Consider the following 21579-nt stretch of genomic DNA (forward strand, 5'->3'; position numbering starts at 1 on the left):
AGTCTTCGTCTAGCTCTTTTTCCCTGGCCATAAGATCGAGAAAAAGATGACAACATAAATTGCGATTTTAAAAATTCCCTAGAGGAAACGCCGATATCGAGAAAAAGATGACAACATTACCACACGAAATTTGAGGAAGCGCCGATGCCATCGAGAAAAAGATGACAACATTACAACACGAAATTTGAAGAAGCGCCGAGCCATCGAGAAAAAGATGACAACATTACAACACGAAATTTGAGGAAGCGCCGATGCCATCGAGAAAAAGATGACAACATTACAACACGAAATTTGAAGAAGCGCCGATGCCCATCGAGAAAAAGATGACAACTTAAGAACACGAAATTTGAAGAAGCGCCGAGCCATCGAGAAAAAGATGACAACTTAAGAACACGAAATTTGAAGAAGCGCCGATGCCATCAAGAAAAAGATGACAACATTACAACACGAAATTTGAAGAAGCACGGATGCCCATCGAGAAAAAGATGACAACTTAAGAACACGAAATTTGAAGAAGCGCCGATGCCATCGAGAAAAAGATGACAACATTACAACACGAAATTTGAAGAAGCGCCGATGCCATCGAGAAAAAGATGACAACTTAAGAACACGAAATTTGAGGAAGCGCCGATGCCATCGAGAAAAAGATGACAACTTAAGAACACGAAATTTGAGGAAGCGCCGATGCCATCAAGAAAAAGATGACAACATTACAACACGAAATTTGAAGAAGCACGGATGCCCATCGAGAAAAAGATGACAACTTAAGAACACGAAATTTGAAGAAGCGCCGATGCCATCGAGAAAAAGATGATAACATTACAACACGAAATTTGAAGAAGCGCCGATGCCATCGAGAAAAAGATGACAACTTAAGAACACGAAATTTGAGGAAGTGGCAATGCCATCGAGAAATTAAATGTCATATGACCATGGACGTAGGAAATATTGTTTACGTCCATGAAGTGAACAGATTCAACAGGTTATGATCGTTCGAAATAGATTGTGAATTGTCGAAATAATTATAAACATATAGACAAGAAAAAATGATATTTAAAACGAATTGAAGCTGAATGAAACATGGACCCGAGCGAGGTCGAGTTTCTCGGTGAGAAGCAACTGGTCAACATAGTGCCAAACTTTAATTTGGACATGATTTATCTGATCTCGGGCACAGTTGGACCTTTTCGCGCCGGTTTACCTGTCAAAGTGCCGATTTGGCTCGCTGTATGTCTTAAGCAGAAACAAAAGTGTCGTATCATTAGCCAAGAATGGATGGACATTGAAAGTCTGAATGAAAGGAAGGAGATGGAAAAGATGTCCAAGTATGTCAATTTTTACTATAAATTCGTTATTTACTGATATATTTTCTGTCAATCAAAATCTTGTTTTCAACGTTGATTCATTTATGAAAAATTCTTACGCAGGTTGTTCACGCAGATGTCGAGTAATCATTACATAGACGAAAGTCAAATTTTACTGAGCCTGGCAAATGACGATATATCTGATGCAGATAATATAAGGATATCAGTGAAAGTAAATAAAGCTGACAAAAAAATACAATAAGCAGGGATTAAAAATTGCATTCTCAGAGTTTGCATTGTTGTAGGACATATGGGATATAAGGATGTCTAAATTGCGTACATCTGTTGATGCTTTTGTGAAAAGCGAGGGAGTACATGCAAGACTGGATCATCTTACTGCGATGGAAATTAATAGTATACGTCCATTGCTGCCACATGCATTAGATCAAATGTTACGAATACAATCTGTAAGCATAGATTTTTTTATTTATTACTATTATATGTATGACATTATTGTCATAATAATTATATCAATAATTGTCATTTTAAATAATTTAGTTTCTATTTTGTGTGCAGGCAAATATAGAAGAAACTAATTCCCAATATAGCGGAAGTATGTAAAAAGGAAAAGAGGTATTCAATTTTTTTATAATATGTTGTAATATTGTCAGTAAACAGAGAAATTTTTTTAGAATTTTTATACTTTATTGATATACAATTAAAAAAATCTTTACTTAAAAATATCTAATTTATTATTTTATCTTCAAAGATTTCCTTAAAATATATATTATTTGATATTTGAAATTAATCTCACACATATATTGGATTTACACACAGCACAAAAAATAAAAAATATTTTGCATATGAATATTATGTAACAGGTTTATTAGCCAGTTTACTTTCATTACATACGCTTCATTACTAGCATATCGATCACATTTCTCATTCTCACTATGTATAAGAAGTGCATATTTACATTGGTGAATCTGTCTCAATTAGTTTAATTCATTGTTCATTATTGTATGGCATTCTGCATTTATATTTACACTTTTTAAGCTTATAATACAGATCATTAATCTTTGATTTTTTCCCTAAGAATAACTCAGTCATGTGATTATAAGGCCATGAGGTCTTGAAAAATTCAAGATCCTCGCTCTCACTCTTTAGATATTTTTAAAAGATATAGTCTTATAAATATGAATGACAGATCATTAGGAAGATAGCAAATATAATCGCAAGCTATCATAGAATAATGAAAAAGCTAACATATGTAACATATAATATATAAACCTTTTGCCGAGTTATTTATGATCCATATCTTAAAATGTTGTATAAAAAAGGCGATAATAGAAAAAAAGAAAAAATATTTAATTTAATCTGCTCCACATAAATTTTGATAAAAATACATTTAATCGATATCTTTTTGCATAAAAACAAGTTTGAAAAAATTTGCTTTTTAAACCTTTGTTTTTATATAAAACCACATCGATGAAGCGTTTTTTATCAATTTTCAAAATTTATTTGAAAATTTAAGTAAAGCAGGTCATTCTAAACACTTAGAAACAAATATTTTATGTGTGCATTGTACAAAAATATCAAATTTTATTAAATTTTTTTTGTTTTGTCATGTATAAGTATAGTATTTTAAAAAAAGTTTTAAAAAGAATATATATATAAAAAGTCATGTGTTTAATTGACCAATAAACAACTACAAAAAATGATACGCAATAAATTTAAAAAGACGAAGAAAGAAATTGAATAAGTAAATACGTTTTGATGCATCGTATTTGGCAGTGTCAATAAGTTATTAATTCTACCAGCAAAGAATTATGTCAGCAATATTTGTAATGATAGCTAAACAAACGCAACAAAATTGTCTTGACATAGACGAGCGGCAATTTTCGTAATGCGTTTTCACTCACTTGAGGGTTTCAGTTTAGGATTATCGCCACATAATTCAGAGCAACATAAGTACTGTATACTTTGCCCAAGCGAGTACTCGAAAATATCACATATAAAGTCCGTAACCATAAATGTGTAATGCTTTAAATAGAATCATCGCATTAACGCATTTGTTTTCAAACCGCTACGATTTTACTAGGATCCACTTTAACTCGAATAAACATGGTATCGTCTTTGACGAAGTGTCGCTTCTTTACCATCTCGTGGGACACAAATCTTGGAAAGCCAAAACCTAAAGAATCTGGTTCACGACTTGGCCGTTGAAAATTCTTCCACGTCGGGTCAGGTATGAAGCTTTCCACGATGTTGCAAGCCTTTTCCGCGATGACTGTCTGATCGAACATGGTGAATGACACGCTGTGCGAGAACGGCCATCGTAGAAGCGCGTCGTATTCGCCCGGCAGGATTTTTATATATATCGAGATGTGGCTGCCTTCTCCGGTTCCATTTCCATTTAAAAATATCGATGCCTGTATGATCGAAAAATTCTTTAGTGAATTGATACTTGAAAACTTTGTAATTTCCTAGTCTCAGCTATAAACAATATAAACGCGCGAAAGAAAGAAACGCATTAAAGCTAAAGAAAACTCATAAAATGAGCAAATTTAAGAACCCTATCTTATACATTTAAGAGTACATACAAGATGTAATAAAAAAGTATCCGCTACTTAAATGATAATATACATCAAAACGTGGAAAAAAATTCCTGTAACAAAATTGTTCAAAATAATATTTCGTATACACATACTTGTAATTTATATCCGTATTGACTAGTATAAAAAGGGGGACTGACGAGCTCCATTCCTTCCTTCGCTTTAGCTTCTAACATCTTTGCGGCATAGTCCGTAATCTTCCATATAAGTGTGCCCGTGTAGTTTAATGATAGTTTGCTGATCGCTGATTTTAGACTGGTTATTTGATGTTGCTGCTTCGTTACGAGACTACACATGAGACTTAGATGCATCTTTGCGGATTCTTCTAGATGTTTATCGAGCGAAAATCTATTTCCCTATTACAGAAAAATGATGTAATGCTTTTCAAGCATAAAAAAAAATATGAAAAGATATATAGCTTTTCTTTACGTTGTAAATAATTGAACGAAATTAATTTTCCGAAGACAAAATTTCTAACATCTGATATTAATCTTTACAAGTAATCGATAAAATTAGTTCCGGCACGTGTTAAAGCCCGAGATTAATTTCATAAGAATTAAAAATTTTAATTATACATTATAATTAATAATCATAATCGTTAATCAATAAATTTATCTTATAAACTTTGGCCAAGCCTGATGCGTATAAATATGTAAAAAGATAAAAGAGACTTAAAATCTTTGTAAAAATAAATCTCTTATTATAAATATTAAATATTCTATTTTGAAAAAAAAAGCTTTGTCCAATTCATTTTGACTTACTTATCTCTTATACAACAGATACAAACTATAATATATGAGAGAAAAAAATAGTACCTTGAAGCGACAACCGGCGTCCTTGAATGTACACGAGAGTAAATGCGTGGTGCAATGATCCTTTAAGTGAACCTCGAGATCCTCTCGGGGAAGTACCGCGGTTTCACAACGATGAGGGCATGCAACAGGAAATCGGCCGCATTTCGTGTGATGAGCGCCGAGCGTATCGAAAACGAATTCTTTGTTACAGTAACGACAGGCGACCAATCTTTTGGCACATTCGCCTAACTTGTGCTGGCCGAGATGTCTCCTTTGCACCTTCATTCCACATTTGTTTTCGCAATACAGAGGCTCGTAGCCACATGTTCCCATGTGTTTCTATAAATATCGTGTTTTATAGAGTCTAAAACTAATGATTTTTCAAGATAACAGTAATGGTTTTTATAAGAAACTGCTGAACGAAATATATCCATATTTCACGCAAAGCAGATAATTAAAAATATATTAATAGAAAATTAATATTGCTCGATAAAATTATTTTCCAATTAAATTTTTTAAATAATTCGATCTTTCGGAGAAATTTAATTAGTAATATAATTAGTAGTAAATTTTATTATACCTCTAAAGTATGTCCAGTAAACTCTTTGGCACAAAAGTCGCAACGAGCCCTACGTTGGGCGCAGGTATATTTCAGATGGTCTTCCATGAGTACACGAGGAATCATCGCCCCGCATTTATTGCCACAAGGAACCGCATCATGTTTACATGTATTCAAGTGCGCCTGATAAAAAAGAAAGATTTGAACTTCTCTGTCGAGATTCATTCTTTCTAATATTAAGTTTTATTTTAAATAATCTTACCTTTAACTTCCTTAATTCGTCCGACCATTTACAGCCATCCTTGTAATGTATGCAGTATACGACTGAACCCATTATTGCCTTTTCTGCCTCCGTATCTTGGAAAGTCTGAAATTGATCAGAACAGAAAGATATTATTTATTTTTGTTTGTTTGACCGTTTGTCAAAACATAAAACTCAAAAACTGTCGGCAAGTATATCATAATGCGGCCAATCCTGTTACATGATTACTATATGCAATACATAATTAAATTTTTATTAATCCGAATGCTTCATTGTGCCTTCACAATAATCTCGTAATATTGGGCTACTCCGATTTTTTTAAATTAATATCTTTCTTCTTAATTATTGCAAAGATAACAAAACGATAGAGGACTTTTCTATTCAATTTAACTCGCTCTATTTACATATGAGAGATAGATGATTATTATCGGATCTCTATAGTTAGCCGATTCTTCGAAATAACAGAGCAAATAAGTATAGCATTGTGGGAGATGTTGCCTTGTACTGAAAACCACGTGGGTGGTGTAATCTAAGAATACTTTGAATCTATTGTCGCGATCATTTATTATCCTTAATTGATTGCACTATTGAAAATCCTACTATATATATATAGCATGTAGGAAAAAGGGAAGTAAAAGATGTCAATTTTTCTTAATTTCTATAATGACATGTAAATAATGATCTATTTTTTTCAGATTTACTAAAACCTTGCTTATATCATCTGTAAAATTAATAAATAAATTTAAATTTTTTAAAAACGTCAATTCGTTATTTTGCTGTCATATGTGGATAAAAAAATCTTCAGTAGTGAGTAAGATAATGAAAGGCCAAGCTAGATTAAAAATATACTATTTTATGAATAAAAAAATTTATTGTAATAAATGTTTTATATTATTTTAATGTAATAATATTTGGACGCATAAATAGAAAGAAAATAAAAATAGAACAAAAAATATTATTTATATGACTTAAAACTAAAATAAGATTAAATTAAAAGCAACACAAAAATAATTCTTAATTATTTAGGAACATTTATAAAATCAATTTAAATAAAATCAAATATTACATGGAATCAAACATTGTATTGAAAGCACATTGAAAGCTACTTAGTTTTATTTTATATGGCATAAGCCTATAAATTACATTATATGTATTAATGTTTACCTAATATCTAAATTTTAAAAATATATTACTATATTTGTTTTCAGCTATACTTTGTTGAGATTTCATAAAATGTAGTGAAAGTATTTATTATATAATTGTCATGTCTTATAATCAAAAAATTACATAGTTTAAAACAGATTTTTTATTATATTATTTTTATTTATTTTTATTATATTATTTTTTATTATTTTATTATATTTTATTATATATATATATATTATCTATTTTCATTGATATATTTAAATAAAACTACAAGAGATTATTTATTATTATGAAAAGTCTCTATATAATGATAGTTGGGCATCGATTCGTCATTTATTATTATTTTAGAAAAGTTAGTAATTCGTCATTTTATCTACTTCATCTTACCTTTCTTCTATCACGGTCACGATCCCGTTAACAGAGACCATTTACAGTCCAATCACATTTCGATAAATAAAATGTCAAGTATTATTTTTAATATTATCAGCTTATAGCAATAATAAAGTTCTTATCATTCGGGATAGAATATGTAAAAATTCAAAAAAATAATTTATAACATTCATTTTGAATATTTTTGAGCGTTTAGAGAAATATACATATAATAGAGAATAGCCAAAATATATTAATATAAAACTAATAAAAATTGATAGAAGACTGTGTAAAAAATATATGATAGTTCTAATGGTACAATAATATGTTTAATATGTACATCGTTGCAAATTTATGCAATTTCATATTTCTTTAATGCATTCGACTAATTCGGCGAAATTGTTTCCTTGAAACTTCGGTCTCCTTGGTTCAGGAAAAGGAATCGTGAGACTAATCTTTATATATACTAACATACGCAAATGCATCCGGCTTAAATACGTATGCGAGCACGTTCGGAGATGATCGCAAGCAGAAACTTGCACGACCGGCAAGGTCGAGGAACTTAACGCAACCAGCTAGTTGTTAGCGGCGAGATATAAATAACAGAAAAGAAGTGAAAGAGACGAACCTGTCTTCTTCCTCTAGATTGCTCTTGAAAGAACTTGAAATATTAGATATTTTAAAATTTACATCAATGCAGTATATCATAACATAAAATTTTTTTTAATTAATTCAACAATTTTTAATATTTTTTATAAATAATTTTAAAATTTTTTAAATACACAAAAACGTAATAGTATTAATAATAATAATAATAATAATAGTTAATAGGTTCAGAAATTTCTACATTCCTAAGTCCTCTTTTTCTAATAAAAAGAAACTTTCCAAGTTATTAGATTCCCGCTATAGCAATAATATACAAATGGGCATGATATTACAATAAAATAACAGACAATCAATCTTCATATGTTCCACTTATTTTTGCATCTTGCAGCATTGAATATTCAATCTTCAATATTCATAATAATGTCATCATCGATTGACATAATTTTTTTATTTTTTTTTTTAGCTTCAACGAATCAAATATACGATATAATTAAAAACTCCGTGATATAGTAACAGACAAATGTTTTTATATTAGTATTAATAATTAGTTCATATTGTTTCTTCAGGTTGCATATAGTTATACACGACATTATTTTATATTATATTATTATCTTTTAAGTTTTACATTAAAGAAATTACGAATCCGATTATTTATATATATATGTATACTTATTGTGTGTACGTGTGTATTATTTTAATTATCAACATTCTGATTTATCGGAATATATATATCTTTAACATAGCTTGACTTGATAATGATAGCTACAAATTTGATTATAATCTTTTCTCCCAGACTCGAAGACCGCATATTCCAACAAATTTTATTGCGAATTAGTACTCTGAACAACGTTCTCTTTTCGAATTTGTATACGTACGACCTTGACAAATAGTTGAAAATTAACATACGACGTGACGTGCGTTGAGCTCATTATTTTCTCATTCTTAAAAACAGTCGAATTGAATAATATCATACCGGGACAGCAAAGATGAGATATGTATTTTTAGATCCATATTTTTATTACATATTTCATATTAGTAAACGTCCCAATTCCTAAACAAGATTGAACAAAGGTGCACATTTTTATCGATATTAAGCTTATTTTAAATTATATCTTTAAAAATATGAATACATTAAATAAATCGAACATATCTAAATTTTGACAAGAAAAACATTTTATACATGAAATATTAATCGCTTTTTCCATCTAAAAATAATGTAAATTAATATTTTTAGATAAGTTTCTTATAAGTTTACTTAAAAACATCGCACAAATCTTAAACGAACTACATTTTATGTATATTATAAATATATATAAATAATAAATTAAATATACTAAAAAATTGCAAAAAGGTTCATCTTGTATTAAAAATTAAAACGTAATAAATTCACACAACTGATATAACTAAACGCACGTTCCGTTATCTATATGTTACTTCAAACTGATGTACGTTTTATTGAGTGCAACAATAATATCATTGAATTGGAAAATTATAAAAGTGTTATATATATTTATTAATTTATTATTTAATATAATTTTGAAAAAACTCATTCACATTAGGAGATATACTTTTATACATTTATTATTTTATTATATTTTAGAAAAATTATGTTTTGCAATCTATATAATTACATAATTTATTTTGTGTGAGTGTTTTTCTAATATAATTAACTTTTCAGCAAAGTTATTTTTGTGAAAATTATATATTATATATTTTCATAAGAATATAATAATATTTAGTTTCAAAATATCAGAAGATAAAAAGTTTAAAAATATCTAACTAATTAAAATTGGGCTGCTAAAAACCTGCGATTAGCGAACCGTAGATTCTTTTATTCTAATTAGAGTCTATTGATTAATTCTGTAAATGTATGTTTCGGTCCTTGGACTAGCATCAGCGAGTAAATTTAAAGAGTGCTTATGACCTTCAATCCCCAAAGTTGATCGCGACAATTCTCCAGTTCTATTAAGGATAAAAATACCTGCAGGCCTATTCTGTAATTTTTTAACGCATGCGTTATAATTATAACACAAGCTTAAAAAGTTACAGAATAGGCCTGCTGGTCGCTATTGTTCTGAAAGCATTGCACAACATCCGAACACTTGACAGTTTGTCGTCCAAGCATACTTATTGAGTACCACAAAGGTCGAAACTAATTTAATAATCCATTTCCGGTTAGTTATATATTTAATATCAGAATCTTTAGGCTACGTTTTTTAAAAGTTTAAAAGTTGTATATAAAATGACGTGGACAAAGCAATTAAAGCAATAAAAAATAAGATATCATTGCTTCATCAGAAATTAAACATTTCGAAAAACACTTTTCATTTCAAGTTCGATAATAAATATTCTCAAGTAAAAAGGGAATGGGCTAATTAATAACCAAGCACGAGTAAATGGTGCGCAAATTATTTTTCCTTCTTAAATATTATTCATTGTATGTTTCAGACCAATTTCGGACCATCAACTGTTAAATAGAAATAAAAATAAATCTTATAAAGCGGATTATATGAACTCAAATTCGCATACAAGTACATATATAATATGGAATATAAATTTTAAATTGAAGGGCATTTAAGGGAATTAAATTGAATCCTTCGCATATGAAGGGTACATACATAAAAAGATTGAATCATGCATATGTCTATTATTGGTGACCTTCAGCAACCCTCACGATGGACAAGTTTAATAAGTCTTCCTCTGGTTCCAGTTGTTAAGAAAGAAATTACATGGTTCTGATTGGTTGGGAACATTGTAAAATGTCCGAACCCTTAACAATTTGAAGTTAAAGAAAGGCGTAAAGTTTTCGAGAGAAAATGTGAACAGAAATAATAATGAGAAAGAACTCATCACATCCATCGGACAAGGTATTGCGAGGTACAAGAAAACAAAATACAATTATCGATTATTCAAACTAAAATATTTAGACAATTATCGCACGATATTGTAATCGTGTAAAATATCTCGTTATTTTACACGATTTGGATCTTGCTGGATTTTTTTCTAGAATAGCAGCCCTTCTCTTTCTAAAGAAAAGTCTTTTGCATATCTTTTGTACAAGATAACGATTGTTGTTTTAACCCGATATACAATGAGATATATAATGTGCGTACTTTAAGATTGAAACGTGGAACGTACGAATCAAGTTCCCGTATTTTACTTCCTTTCGTAGCGGGTTTCCGTGGAGCGTAACGTTCTCGTTCACGAACGGCATGGAGAAGTTCATGTCGTGGAATGCGCGACGATGGAACATGGAACAATGAGCGAGGAAAAAAAGCACGTACAAAGAGCTGCGCCGCTTCCGGCGCGTAGCCTGACCGGAGAATGTCGTGGGAAGAGAGAAAGAAAGAGGGGAAGAAAAGGGGGAGGAGGTGATGATGGGGGCAAAAGAACCGAGTTTCTATAATATTACACACAATAATTACTTGCTTGCATATTCGTAACCATCTTATACATTATTTCGCATTTCCGGACATCCGCAACCAACAGAGGACCATAGAAGGTTTTACAATTCGAAAATTTGAAAACTGCTCTCTTTTTATTTTTCTCTTCTTTATAGCTGCCCAGGCTTCTGTCAAGAATTTTTGCTTATAAGCCAGATGAATTTATGAATTATATATTGCATTAAGTAAACCATGAAATATATTTGTGGTGTATGACCACCAGTATTTAGTAAATCAATTGCCGATTTTGTAATCGGCGAAATGAGATTGCGAATACGAGCAAATCGAAGGAAGAGTCGGGCAACGAAAGAAGAAGAAGTAGAATAACTTCGAAAACGGTCGAGGCCATCTGTTACATGCTCGATTCCCACGCTTCCGCTGCCGCCATCCTGTCACAGCCAGCAAACATTTACAGCCAGCATTTTATTCCAATGAGACGGCATCGGACATACACATACTCGCATACGAAATTCCACGAATCATATGGATGCGAATAAGAAAAGGCCATACCTTGGAGAGCTCGCGCAACATCTAACATATTGAAATGTCAGGACGAACTGTTTGCATACAGAATTTTTGCGCACGCATCTATCAGAATATCAACATTTTCTCAACGGGATAAACTTATATTCTCATAAAAAATCATGTTGATATCGAGAGCACCACATTTCTTCATTGCTGTATTTAGACATGTTGTTTTTCTTTCATTTTTGCAATTTGCTATTGATGATATATATTAAAATAATGATTGGGAAAATAGAATTTTTCATAATAATCGACGAATGTTATGTATATGGTTTTATCATTATTATGATAATGAATAAGATATTTCAAATTATACATAAGCAAACAAAAATATGAAAACTTGTATCCCTAACAACATACACATGTTCAAAAGATATCCAAAAGACATCCTGAAGATGTAAAATATTTGATAATTTATTTTTAATAATATTAATATTAAAAATACTAGTTTTGCGTTAGAAAGTTAAACTAAAAGTAAAAAAACTGAAAAAACGAGATAAAAAGAAAATGAAAAAAGTATGTCTACCTCGTCAGTAATTATAGGTGCTTTATCCATCGTGTCGTTGATTGGGCTGGGCGGTGACGTGGGGCTAGCACTGGGACTTATGTGAAAACCTTTGAATTCTTTCACAGGTCTTTGTGGTGACACCCTGGCTGGAAAACTCAAAGTTTTGGTCCACTGCGACAGACCCCGCACCATCTTTAAAGTCTAAACACTAATGTCACTCGCGGAGACCGAGATGTTTCTCGATTCTTATGCCGTTGGTACTATTCAAATATGAATTTTGTGGAGAGACAGATTCATTATTATATTCCTTCTTCTTGTTGCATGATACAAATTCTATAATACCCGTGTTTACAAACTCAAATAATATGCTTTGTGTCCTTTTTGCGATGGTTTTCCACAAGAAAGAAGGTTTTGTAATTTGAACGAAATTTTCACACCCGTGATACTCAAAGCAACGAATTATATATTGGTATCCGAAGAATCTCTTGATAAACAAATTTTTTAATCAGAAAAACTTCCTGAGAGTTTGATGATGTGCAAGACAGAGAACGTTCTGATGGATCAACGCGCAGGCTGCGACTAGTTCTGCAGCTCCTCTGGACCGAGCGTTATGGTGTCGATGGGAATGATGACGATGATAGAATAGTGGTGGTGGTTATATCGATGGTGGAGGAGGAAGAGGAAGAGGCGGTGAAGAGAAGGAGAAAAAGGGGGAATCGGTCACGAGCGGCCAGAAGAGCCATTGAAGCGACTGTGAGAGAAACTGGTGAGATAAAGAATGGTGTGCGACACAAATGTAATTTTCTCCAGGTTTTTCATTATATTAATTATTTTGCAATTGGTATATCCCATAACTCTATAAAATTTTGCGCGAAAAAAAAATGGAAATTCTCGATACCAAATGATTATAATTACGACACAGAGAGAATTTTCTCTTAGAATTTACTCTGAAGAATCACCATAAATCTTCGAATCCCATTAAATTTTAATTTATAAAATAAATCGCTTATTCGTCCACAGAGAGAATTTTCTCTTCTCAAATTCACCCTGAAAATCATGGTAATCTATATAGTTTAGTAAAATTAATCAAACACATTTTATATTATTATACCCAGTTTAGTAAACTATACAGTTTTATATTACTATACAGTTTAGTAAAATTAATCAAACACATTTTATATTTTATTGTGATAGATATTATTATTTTTTATTGTGATAAATATTAATCAAAGAAATTCTCATAAAATTCTTTCCATATCATATTGTCTCACGATTACCATGATTTTCAGGGTGAATTCTAATAGAAAATTCTCTTCGTGGACGAATAAGCGATTTATTTTATAAATTAAAATTTAATGGGATTCGAAGATTTATGGTGATATATGTTAATATCAATGTAAATTGCAATTTAATTAATTTTTAATTTTTCTTTAGAATTATAGATGTAGAAAGAGATAAAGGACCATAGTGTTAAGATTAAGATTAATTGGTGAAGCTGATCTTTAGATCCGTCTTCGCAAGACTCTTGTTTTAGAATAGAATAACTGGAAGAAGAGCATTGCCAAAAATAAAGATAAATCATTAATGAAAGAATATGTGTGTGTAAAATAAAAATGTTTTTTTCTTTTTAGAAGAACAATTTAGACAAGTAATTTTGGATCCTGCAAAAATAGGCTCCAAACAAAAGAGACACGCGCAGAAACACGTTCGTTCTCGTCCATGGACGACAACGGAACTTGCAAAGAACTTGACTAGTATTAGAAGACGCGGTTCGATCAAGAAAGGAGGGACACGTGTTGCTAACTGCAGGTTTGCAGAATGTGGAGAAGGGGAATAACGACATTGCCGGAATTATATATCGCGATATGCCCGTGCGTTCAACTGTGCGCGGACCGGATCTAGCTACGGCCTTCTTCTTGATCTCCTTCCTCCTCTCTTTCACCCCGCTAATAATCGATTATGGTATAAGTCTCTTATAATTTGGCTCTTAGGCCTTGCACACAATACAGAAAATATTAGGAATAAAAATGAATATTAAATATTAAAAATAGGAATTAGGAATATGTAGAAATTAAACGTAGAATGAAAAAGAATAAAATATAAAAAATATAAAATATTTATAAATTTAAATAATATAGATTTAGAGACACTGCTAATATCAAATATAGTATAAGTATATTTCTAGAGCAATATATTTTATTATCATATTTAGTGTTTTTCAATTAATGGAAATTTTACTTATATTAAAGAAGAAAAAAAACATAAATTTTGGAGAAATAGATGGTGAGTTCGACCTATCAATTTACAAAGAAATAATCCAGATGATTTTTCAATTTTGATGAAAGAACTTAAAAATGATCTCTTTTTTTCACTATACCAGAATGACATCAGAAATATAATAATCTTTTAGAAAAAACTTTTCCGTTTCTAATTAAAAATAGTAAGAAAACCTTTAACTCCAGAGCAGCATTTATTAATGACGCTATTCATTTAAATTTTAAAAATGTAATGAATATTATTTTATATTTAATATTTAATATTTTATTTTTATTCCATGCAGTCCATTTCGTTTCCTTGTTTTGAAAGAAAATAATTCCTTAAAAAATTCCTATTTCTAATATTTGATATTTATTCCTATTCCTAATATATTTTTATTGTGCGCAGGACCTTAAATGGCCACAGTTCTAAATCTTAATATGTTTCAATAGTTATAAAAACGATTCACATCGCGCCTCAGCTTCAGGTATTATACCTCGAAGCCGAATCGTTTAATGAGCAAATAAATATTTAAGCATTCATTACACTTATTGAATGTTTACTCTCGCCGCTCATTAAATCACTTCTCAACTTTGAGAATACGTATGAGCTGTAATATATATTGACAGTTATTCTGTCGCTTAATAAAATTTTGTTCGTTTAATTTTCCATTGATCCTAAATTGTTTATTAAGGATTGAAAAAATGTTTATGTACCATAGTAAGTAAATAAATGATGCATGATAAAATAAATAAAATAAATCTGTATTTTTATATTTTAAAATCTAGAAGAATTCTTAGAAAAATAAAGGTGTTTCCATATTGTAATTGTTATATTGCAATATACATATTAATTTTTTTACAAATATGAAATTAAGTTAAATCTTTTGTTGCTTTCTAGTAACATTATAAAATTGTACCGTTATTTAAATTAAATAATTCCATCAAGAATAGAGAATAAAATCTGTAATCGGCTCTTTAAATCTCTCGCATATAAAATCAAGAAATATCGATACTTCTCTTTGTAAAAAAATTAATTATTTGACTTGATAATTAATAATGTAAAAAAGAATAAGAATGTCCTCAATCTTGTTGTATACTTCATATTTAAATATGTAATGAAATTATTTTGAAGATTTATCTAACAATATCACTTAATCGATCATTCATCGAGGTATTTTGCATGCATTTGCCCTTAATTGCGAAAGCAAAAGAGATGGAGTACATGAAGTTGCCATGTGTGCACGAGAGCAATCTTCGAGATTCTCCACGCGGATAAATTTTTCTTCAAGAGAAGTAGAGATTTTCGTTGAGTTTATGCACACCTTCTGCAGTCTACATTTCAGAGATGTAGCTCTGTTGAGGGGACAAAGGAGGGATTTTCGAAGCGTGCTGCATATGATACATGGAGCACCTGGCAAGATGATGGGAGGGATCGAGCGTATGTGCGGAGGATAGGACGAAACACTCTGTCCAGGGAATAATATTGAGAAGGGTGCAGCTGTCACAGCAGCTGCAAACTTCTCACTCTGTCTCTTTCTCTCTCTTTTATCCACTCTCTTCCTTCCCTCCCTTCTTCCCTCATTCCTTTTCTCTTTCTCTCTTTCTCCCTCTCTTCTCTTCCTTTCACTTCCTCTCTATCTTTCTCTATTTTTTTTTCTTGTGATTGGCAACCTTTCTTTTGTATCTTTTGCCTCTCAGCTCCTATGCGCCATTTAATTTCTACCTCTTGGTATACTGATTTTTTTACAAATTTTTATAATACTTACATATAATAGTAAATTTATGATGGCAAATAAAATCCAAGATGGCAAAGGAAAATATAATCTAAGACATTTCTAAAAGATTGTTTTTTTTTAATTGCTTTTACGTCTTTTAAACATTAATCTTTTTATTATCTTGGATGATAGTGTGTTTATTAGAACAACAGATGTCTTTATGCATTTATTTTATTAATTCATTACTTAATAATTATAATCAATAATTAATAATAATTTTATAAATTGTTGTGATCAATTTATATATATATATATATATATATATATATATATATATATATAATCATTAAAAAATCAATACTACACTACTGTCATTTACGAAAAGAAACGTCCTTCTTTCTAAGGCGAAATCTGCCTGCATTTGTGTTTGTACCAGCTGCTTCTTGTATATATAAAACTGAACTTCCTACCCTGCTTTACATCTGCTTTTCTAACACATCTGTAATGGTCATTCGATATATTCTAGATATAATAGCACAGAAAAACACAACGCAATATTATTTTTTATTTTAATTTCTTATTCTATATTATTTTATTCCTCATATATTATTTGGAAAGAGTCATAATATATATATCTTCTTAAAATGTAATGGCAGATCTTGTTTCCATTTCAATATCATTCAGACAAGTCTGATTTTTACATCAATTGACTATCTATTGAATACTAAACAATAACATATATATTTTATTTAAGAAAGAGAAAATAATTTGATGTTTTTATCATCTCTAAACTTTTAATTTTTTTTAGAAACATATAACTTGTGGTAGAAATAATTTTATTTTTTTCGAGTTCAGCAAAGAATTGACAAATTAATATCTTATATTTGCATTTGGACTTCTGCGATCACTTACGATTACTTATGCTTGTGTAATTGACGTAAAAGTATAGTCAGTAGAAGCGCAATGAAAAACTGGTGTCGCAAAGTGAAAGGAGAATTTCGCAGCACTTGAATATACTAGATAAATTAATGGATTCTTCACAATGTGATATCGGAAAGAGAGAGAGAGAGATGCAATATATATATTATCCACTTTGAATGAATCTTTTTCCAGTTTAAATGTCGTATCATTAAAAATATTTCCGGCTATGTATGATGTTTGCTCTTTATTATACAGATTATTAAAAAATACTTATATTTCGAATTATATTTCGATGCAAAAGTCATTTCAGTACATACGTAAGCATTTTTCATTTATTTCTCTCTTTCTTTTTTTCTTTTTTTATATAATAATAATTTCTTTTTTATATAATGTTTATTTTAAAAATTGTAGTCAATTTTTCATATATATTCATTTTATATATATATATATATATATATATATATATATATATATTTATGTACACATATTCATAGAGTATTCTGATTTTATTAATTAAACATTTTAGTAGAGTTATTTTTATATCATTCTAAATATATTTTTAATAAACTAGTATACGTAATCTTTCAATATCAAAATCACATCGATTACAATCGATACTCATCATGATATTCTTCTTCATAAGTAATCTTAATAAGTATGCTTTTTCTGTTAAAACTAATTGAAAATGTATAAGATGAAAATAATTCTAATTTTGTAAGAGAATATCATATCAATGCAATATATCAGTGATTTTAGGGTAAATATTCTTGCATGAAGCCTATTGTATAAAATGTTATTTTTTTCTTTTCTTTTATGTTTTATAGCCCCGATTTCATTTAGAATCGTTATAATTATCAACCGAACACTCAGCCAGAAAATTAAAATTACTGTTCCGAAAATGCAGCTGTCAGCTGTTAACCTTGTTCTAAAAAATGCGCCCGATAGCAGCAGCTGCACATTGAACCACGGCACATTACTGCCCAATTTGATCAGTATAAAAAGGGAGAAAAAGAGAGGAAGGAAGAGAGAGAAAGACAGAGAGAGAATGATGATCATTCTTCCGCTCTTATATTATAATACGCGTGCACATACGGTCGGATGCATAAACGATACATGTGTATTCTATAGGGATGGTTGGATGGGCAATATTTCTTGATTAATTAAAATAATCAATTGCTGCTTTTGATTAATCAATATTTTAAATATTCAAATATTAAATAATCAATTAACTTTTTTTTAATTAACAAATATTTGATTCTTTTAACTCAACATCGTCATATTGATTAATTTTTTTAAATCGATTAATTTAATATAAGCTATAATATTAAATATAATATACATATAGTATATTAAATAATATTAATATAAATAATATTATTATATATATATATGTATATATATGTTATAGATTATATCATAGATTATATACAATAGATTATATTATAAGGTATATACTAAATAGTATAAGTATACCTTATAATATAATCTACTATATAATACTAAATTGTTTATAAATTAGCTAGAAAAAGTAACAGAATAAAAAAGTATGCATGCAAATTCAATTTTTCATGTTGTAAATATTGAATCGCGCATATGCACTGCTAACGAGAATGATAATAACGTTCGACTTGATATTATGAAAGCTTAAAAGCAATCAGAACAAAGAAAAAAAAAATTTTATTTAAAAAGAAAATAAAACTATTAATTAACACTTCGAAATGTTTTTTATTAATATAATGTACTTTTACGATCTTTTTTTCTTTTAATCGATTTTTGAAACATTGATTTATTTTTGAATATCGCCCATCCTTGTGCATCCACATTTATAATTTCATAATATACAAAATATTCTATTCTTTTCGTTCCTTGCAAGCATGGAAACAATTACTAATCGTACAAATAACCATGTAAATGCTAAGGCTTTCATCTAAATATTACGAAAAAAATTTATTTTCAAGTATTAATAAAACAGACTATTTCTATACTCGTCTGTACTTATTATTTATCCATACTACTGCCGACACATAGATTAAGGGAAAATAAAGGAATAAAATCGACTTTTATGGAAAAGTCGACACATGAGATTCTATTGTTGTCTGAATAATAAATACCCCAGTGAACAGTAAATTATTATATTAATATTATATAGAATATTCAGAAAATATTGCATCACCGGTAAATAACTACCAGTTTTAGTTGTAATATCTTACTTACAAATATAATATGATACATATTATTTCGTTATTATTTCGTTATATTACATCATAAATATCATCAAAAGACATAAAGAGATGTCTAAAGAATGATAAAAAGTTTTTAAGTCGGTTTTTAAACGTCTTTTAGGAATATGTACTATCTAGAATTGTAATTACATATTATATATTTAATTCATAAAACTCATATTATATATTTAATTCATAAAACTCGAAATTAAATTTATAAAAAAATAAAATTCCATTTCTCAAACAGACGGCAAATGGACAATTTTCTATTTATTTATTTATTTATTTTCCGTTCAATTTCAAATTGTTTAATAGTCTTAATCCCTTGTTAAGATTGTATATTAGAAATAAAACTGAGAGAAAAAGATATACTTCAGATCGTATTAAAGAATAACCGACTTAAAATACTATATATATGACTTAATATCAAATCAATAATCAATAAAAAATATATTAGAGACAGAGAGAGAGAGAGAGAGAGAGAGAAGCGAATAAATATTTTTTTATATATACCATTATTAATTGCTATATAATTTATTATATACTTTCTACATAAAAATAATTGTATTGATCGCAAACTTGATTGATACACTTATTTGCGTCAAGAAATTAAAAGCAGGCATCGTCGAGATGAATAAGGAACAATCTTCTTTAATAATATCCAATATCAACAAATTGCAATTATTATGTCGCAAATTAGTAAGCGTTTTCGCGTCAGTTTTAGTTTGTCAATATGATATCACAGATTTTTTCACGTTTGATTAAAAATGAATTTACCTTCAATATTTGTTGTGTTCTAAAAAATTTATGTTTAATTTATCTATTCTAATTTTATCTTTCAAACTGTATTTTTGAAACTTTTTGCATCTATATATATCTTAAGACTGACGTGAATATATGTATATATAATATACGGATAGTTTTAAGGCGGCAGATTCAAAACCACGCGATTGTGCTTTGGTTCTCTCTTTCTCTCTCTCTCTCTCTCTCTCTCTCTGTGCTGTCGAGAGCTATATATCTTTTACGAAATGCTCGCGACATGCAAATATCTTCAAGAGTACTTACAGAGAAATAACAGCATCACGCGTCCGCCAATAATGCTTCTCCCGTTCAGAGTTCGTCGAACTTTTATTCCTTATCGTGGACAAGCGGATGGACCTCTTTCCTCGGCATCCTTCTACCGATATTCAAACGCCGCTTATCAAAACTGTGAGGTCAACTCGATTTCACGACCGTAGTCAATGACAGCGTAACGTTGACTACACAAAACCGCGGGCGGTCTTGTATTGCTAGCTGGAACAAGCATATATAGTATAGTAAAAAATCATGACCCCACTACGTGCGTGTGCTATATGGGCGTACTATAAAGTCTCCCTCGGAGAATATTATACTTACTTAACTGCAGAACATGTACACATAACTGTGCCGTGCGAGCGCCATGTGTAGTTAAAAGCAGGTGGCGGTAGACAGGTGAACGTGTTGGCGGTGCTGGAACATATAGGAGGTGCTGGGAAATGCCAGAGATAGAGAGAGCGATAAGAAAGCTATATAGTATCACACCCGCAATAGCATTACAGAAAATAAAAGACTGAAACTACTTGTCAAATATTTAGGAGAGCAGAATTACATATGAAAAAGAGCAGGTGGCGGAAAAAATTGCGTATAATACGTAATTAATAAAAAAAAAACTTTTCAAAAAAAGTTGTTAATATGTAGACTGCTCATAATAAATTAAATACATTAATATTATAAAATGAACAATTATTGTTAATTATTATTAAAATAAAAAATATTAAATATATTATATATATAATAACGGCCTAAAACACGTAATCCGATTTCTTTCAAGGTTATTTCGAAAAATTAATCTATTAATTAGATTAAATTCGAGAGAAATAAAAAAATCGAGTAACAGACATTTTAAAAGTATTCTTTAAAAAACTAGAAATGGAAGCAGATCAACAAAGAAAGGACCGGGAAATAACTAAAGATTGGTCATAAGTGAAGAAATAATCAAATAAAGGCGATAAAGTTAGAAAAGAAAGAAACAAGTTAAAATAAAACAAAATATATACCAGGTTAAATCACTCGGAGTTCCGCCCGGCACGACGGCAAGGAAGGAAAGAAGGAAGAAGGGGAGACCGCTAGGTGACCGGAAGTTGTCGATGAGACATGTTTCTTTAGGCCGAATTCACACCTTGGCAGAAAAGCAGGAGCCAATCAGAACTCGCGCTGAGTAAACTTGATTGGTAGTAATTTAGTACCAACTCGAGTTCTGATTGGCTCTTGCTTTTCTGCTTTCTGTGAATTCGGCTTAAAGAAAAAGAAGAAG

At 29.9% G+C, this 21579-nt stretch overlaps 2 protein-coding genes across 6 annotated transcripts; one reads left to right on the top strand and one right to left on the bottom strand.

Moving 5' to 3' along the window:
• Positions 1-864: 864 nt before the first annotated feature.
• Psf2 (DNA replication complex GINS protein PSF2-like protein) lies at positions 865-2172 on the top strand. Its single transcript, XM_083038118.1, has 4 exons — positions 865-1325; positions 1428-1536; positions 1610-1771; positions 1881-2172. Exons 1-4 carry the CDS (start codon positions 1081-1083, stop codon positions 1923-1925), a joined length of 561 nt encoding a protein of 186 aa, XP_082894244.1. The 5' UTR covers positions 865-1080; the 3' UTR covers positions 1926-2172.
• On the bottom strand, positions 2095-21352 carry Traf4 (TNF receptor associated factor 4). 5 transcript variants are annotated; one of them, XM_083038113.1, is made up of 9 exons: positions 21323-21352; positions 20643-20735; positions 20313-20540; positions 12150-12277; positions 5535-5639; positions 5294-5455; positions 4735-5052; positions 4015-4275; positions 2095-3736 (listed from the first exon to the last, which is right to left on the bottom strand). In XM_083038113.1, the coding sequence occupies exons 3-9, from the start codon at positions 20326-20328 to the stop codon at positions 3383-3385; spliced, it is 1344 nt and encodes a 447-aa protein (XP_082894239.1). In that variant the 5' UTR covers positions 20329-20540; positions 20643-20735; positions 21323-21352; the 3' UTR covers positions 2095-3382. The 5 variants fall into 5 exon arrangements, with proteins under 5 accessions (XP_082894239.1, XP_082894242.1, XP_082894243.1 ...); XM_083038116.1 differs by having other exon boundaries at positions 12150-12302; XM_083038117.1 differs by lacking the exon at positions 12150-12277.
• Positions 21353-21579: the final 227 nt, after the last annotated feature.

The sequence above is a fragment of the Prenolepis imparis genome, unplaced genomic scaffold, assembly GCF_030444845.1.
Source record: "Prenolepis imparis isolate NDT839.2.m4 unplaced genomic scaffold, iyPreImpa1.0 SCAF_5, whole genome shotgun sequence".
NCBI lineage: Eukaryota > Metazoa > Arthropoda > Insecta > Hymenoptera > Formicidae > Prenolepis > Prenolepis imparis.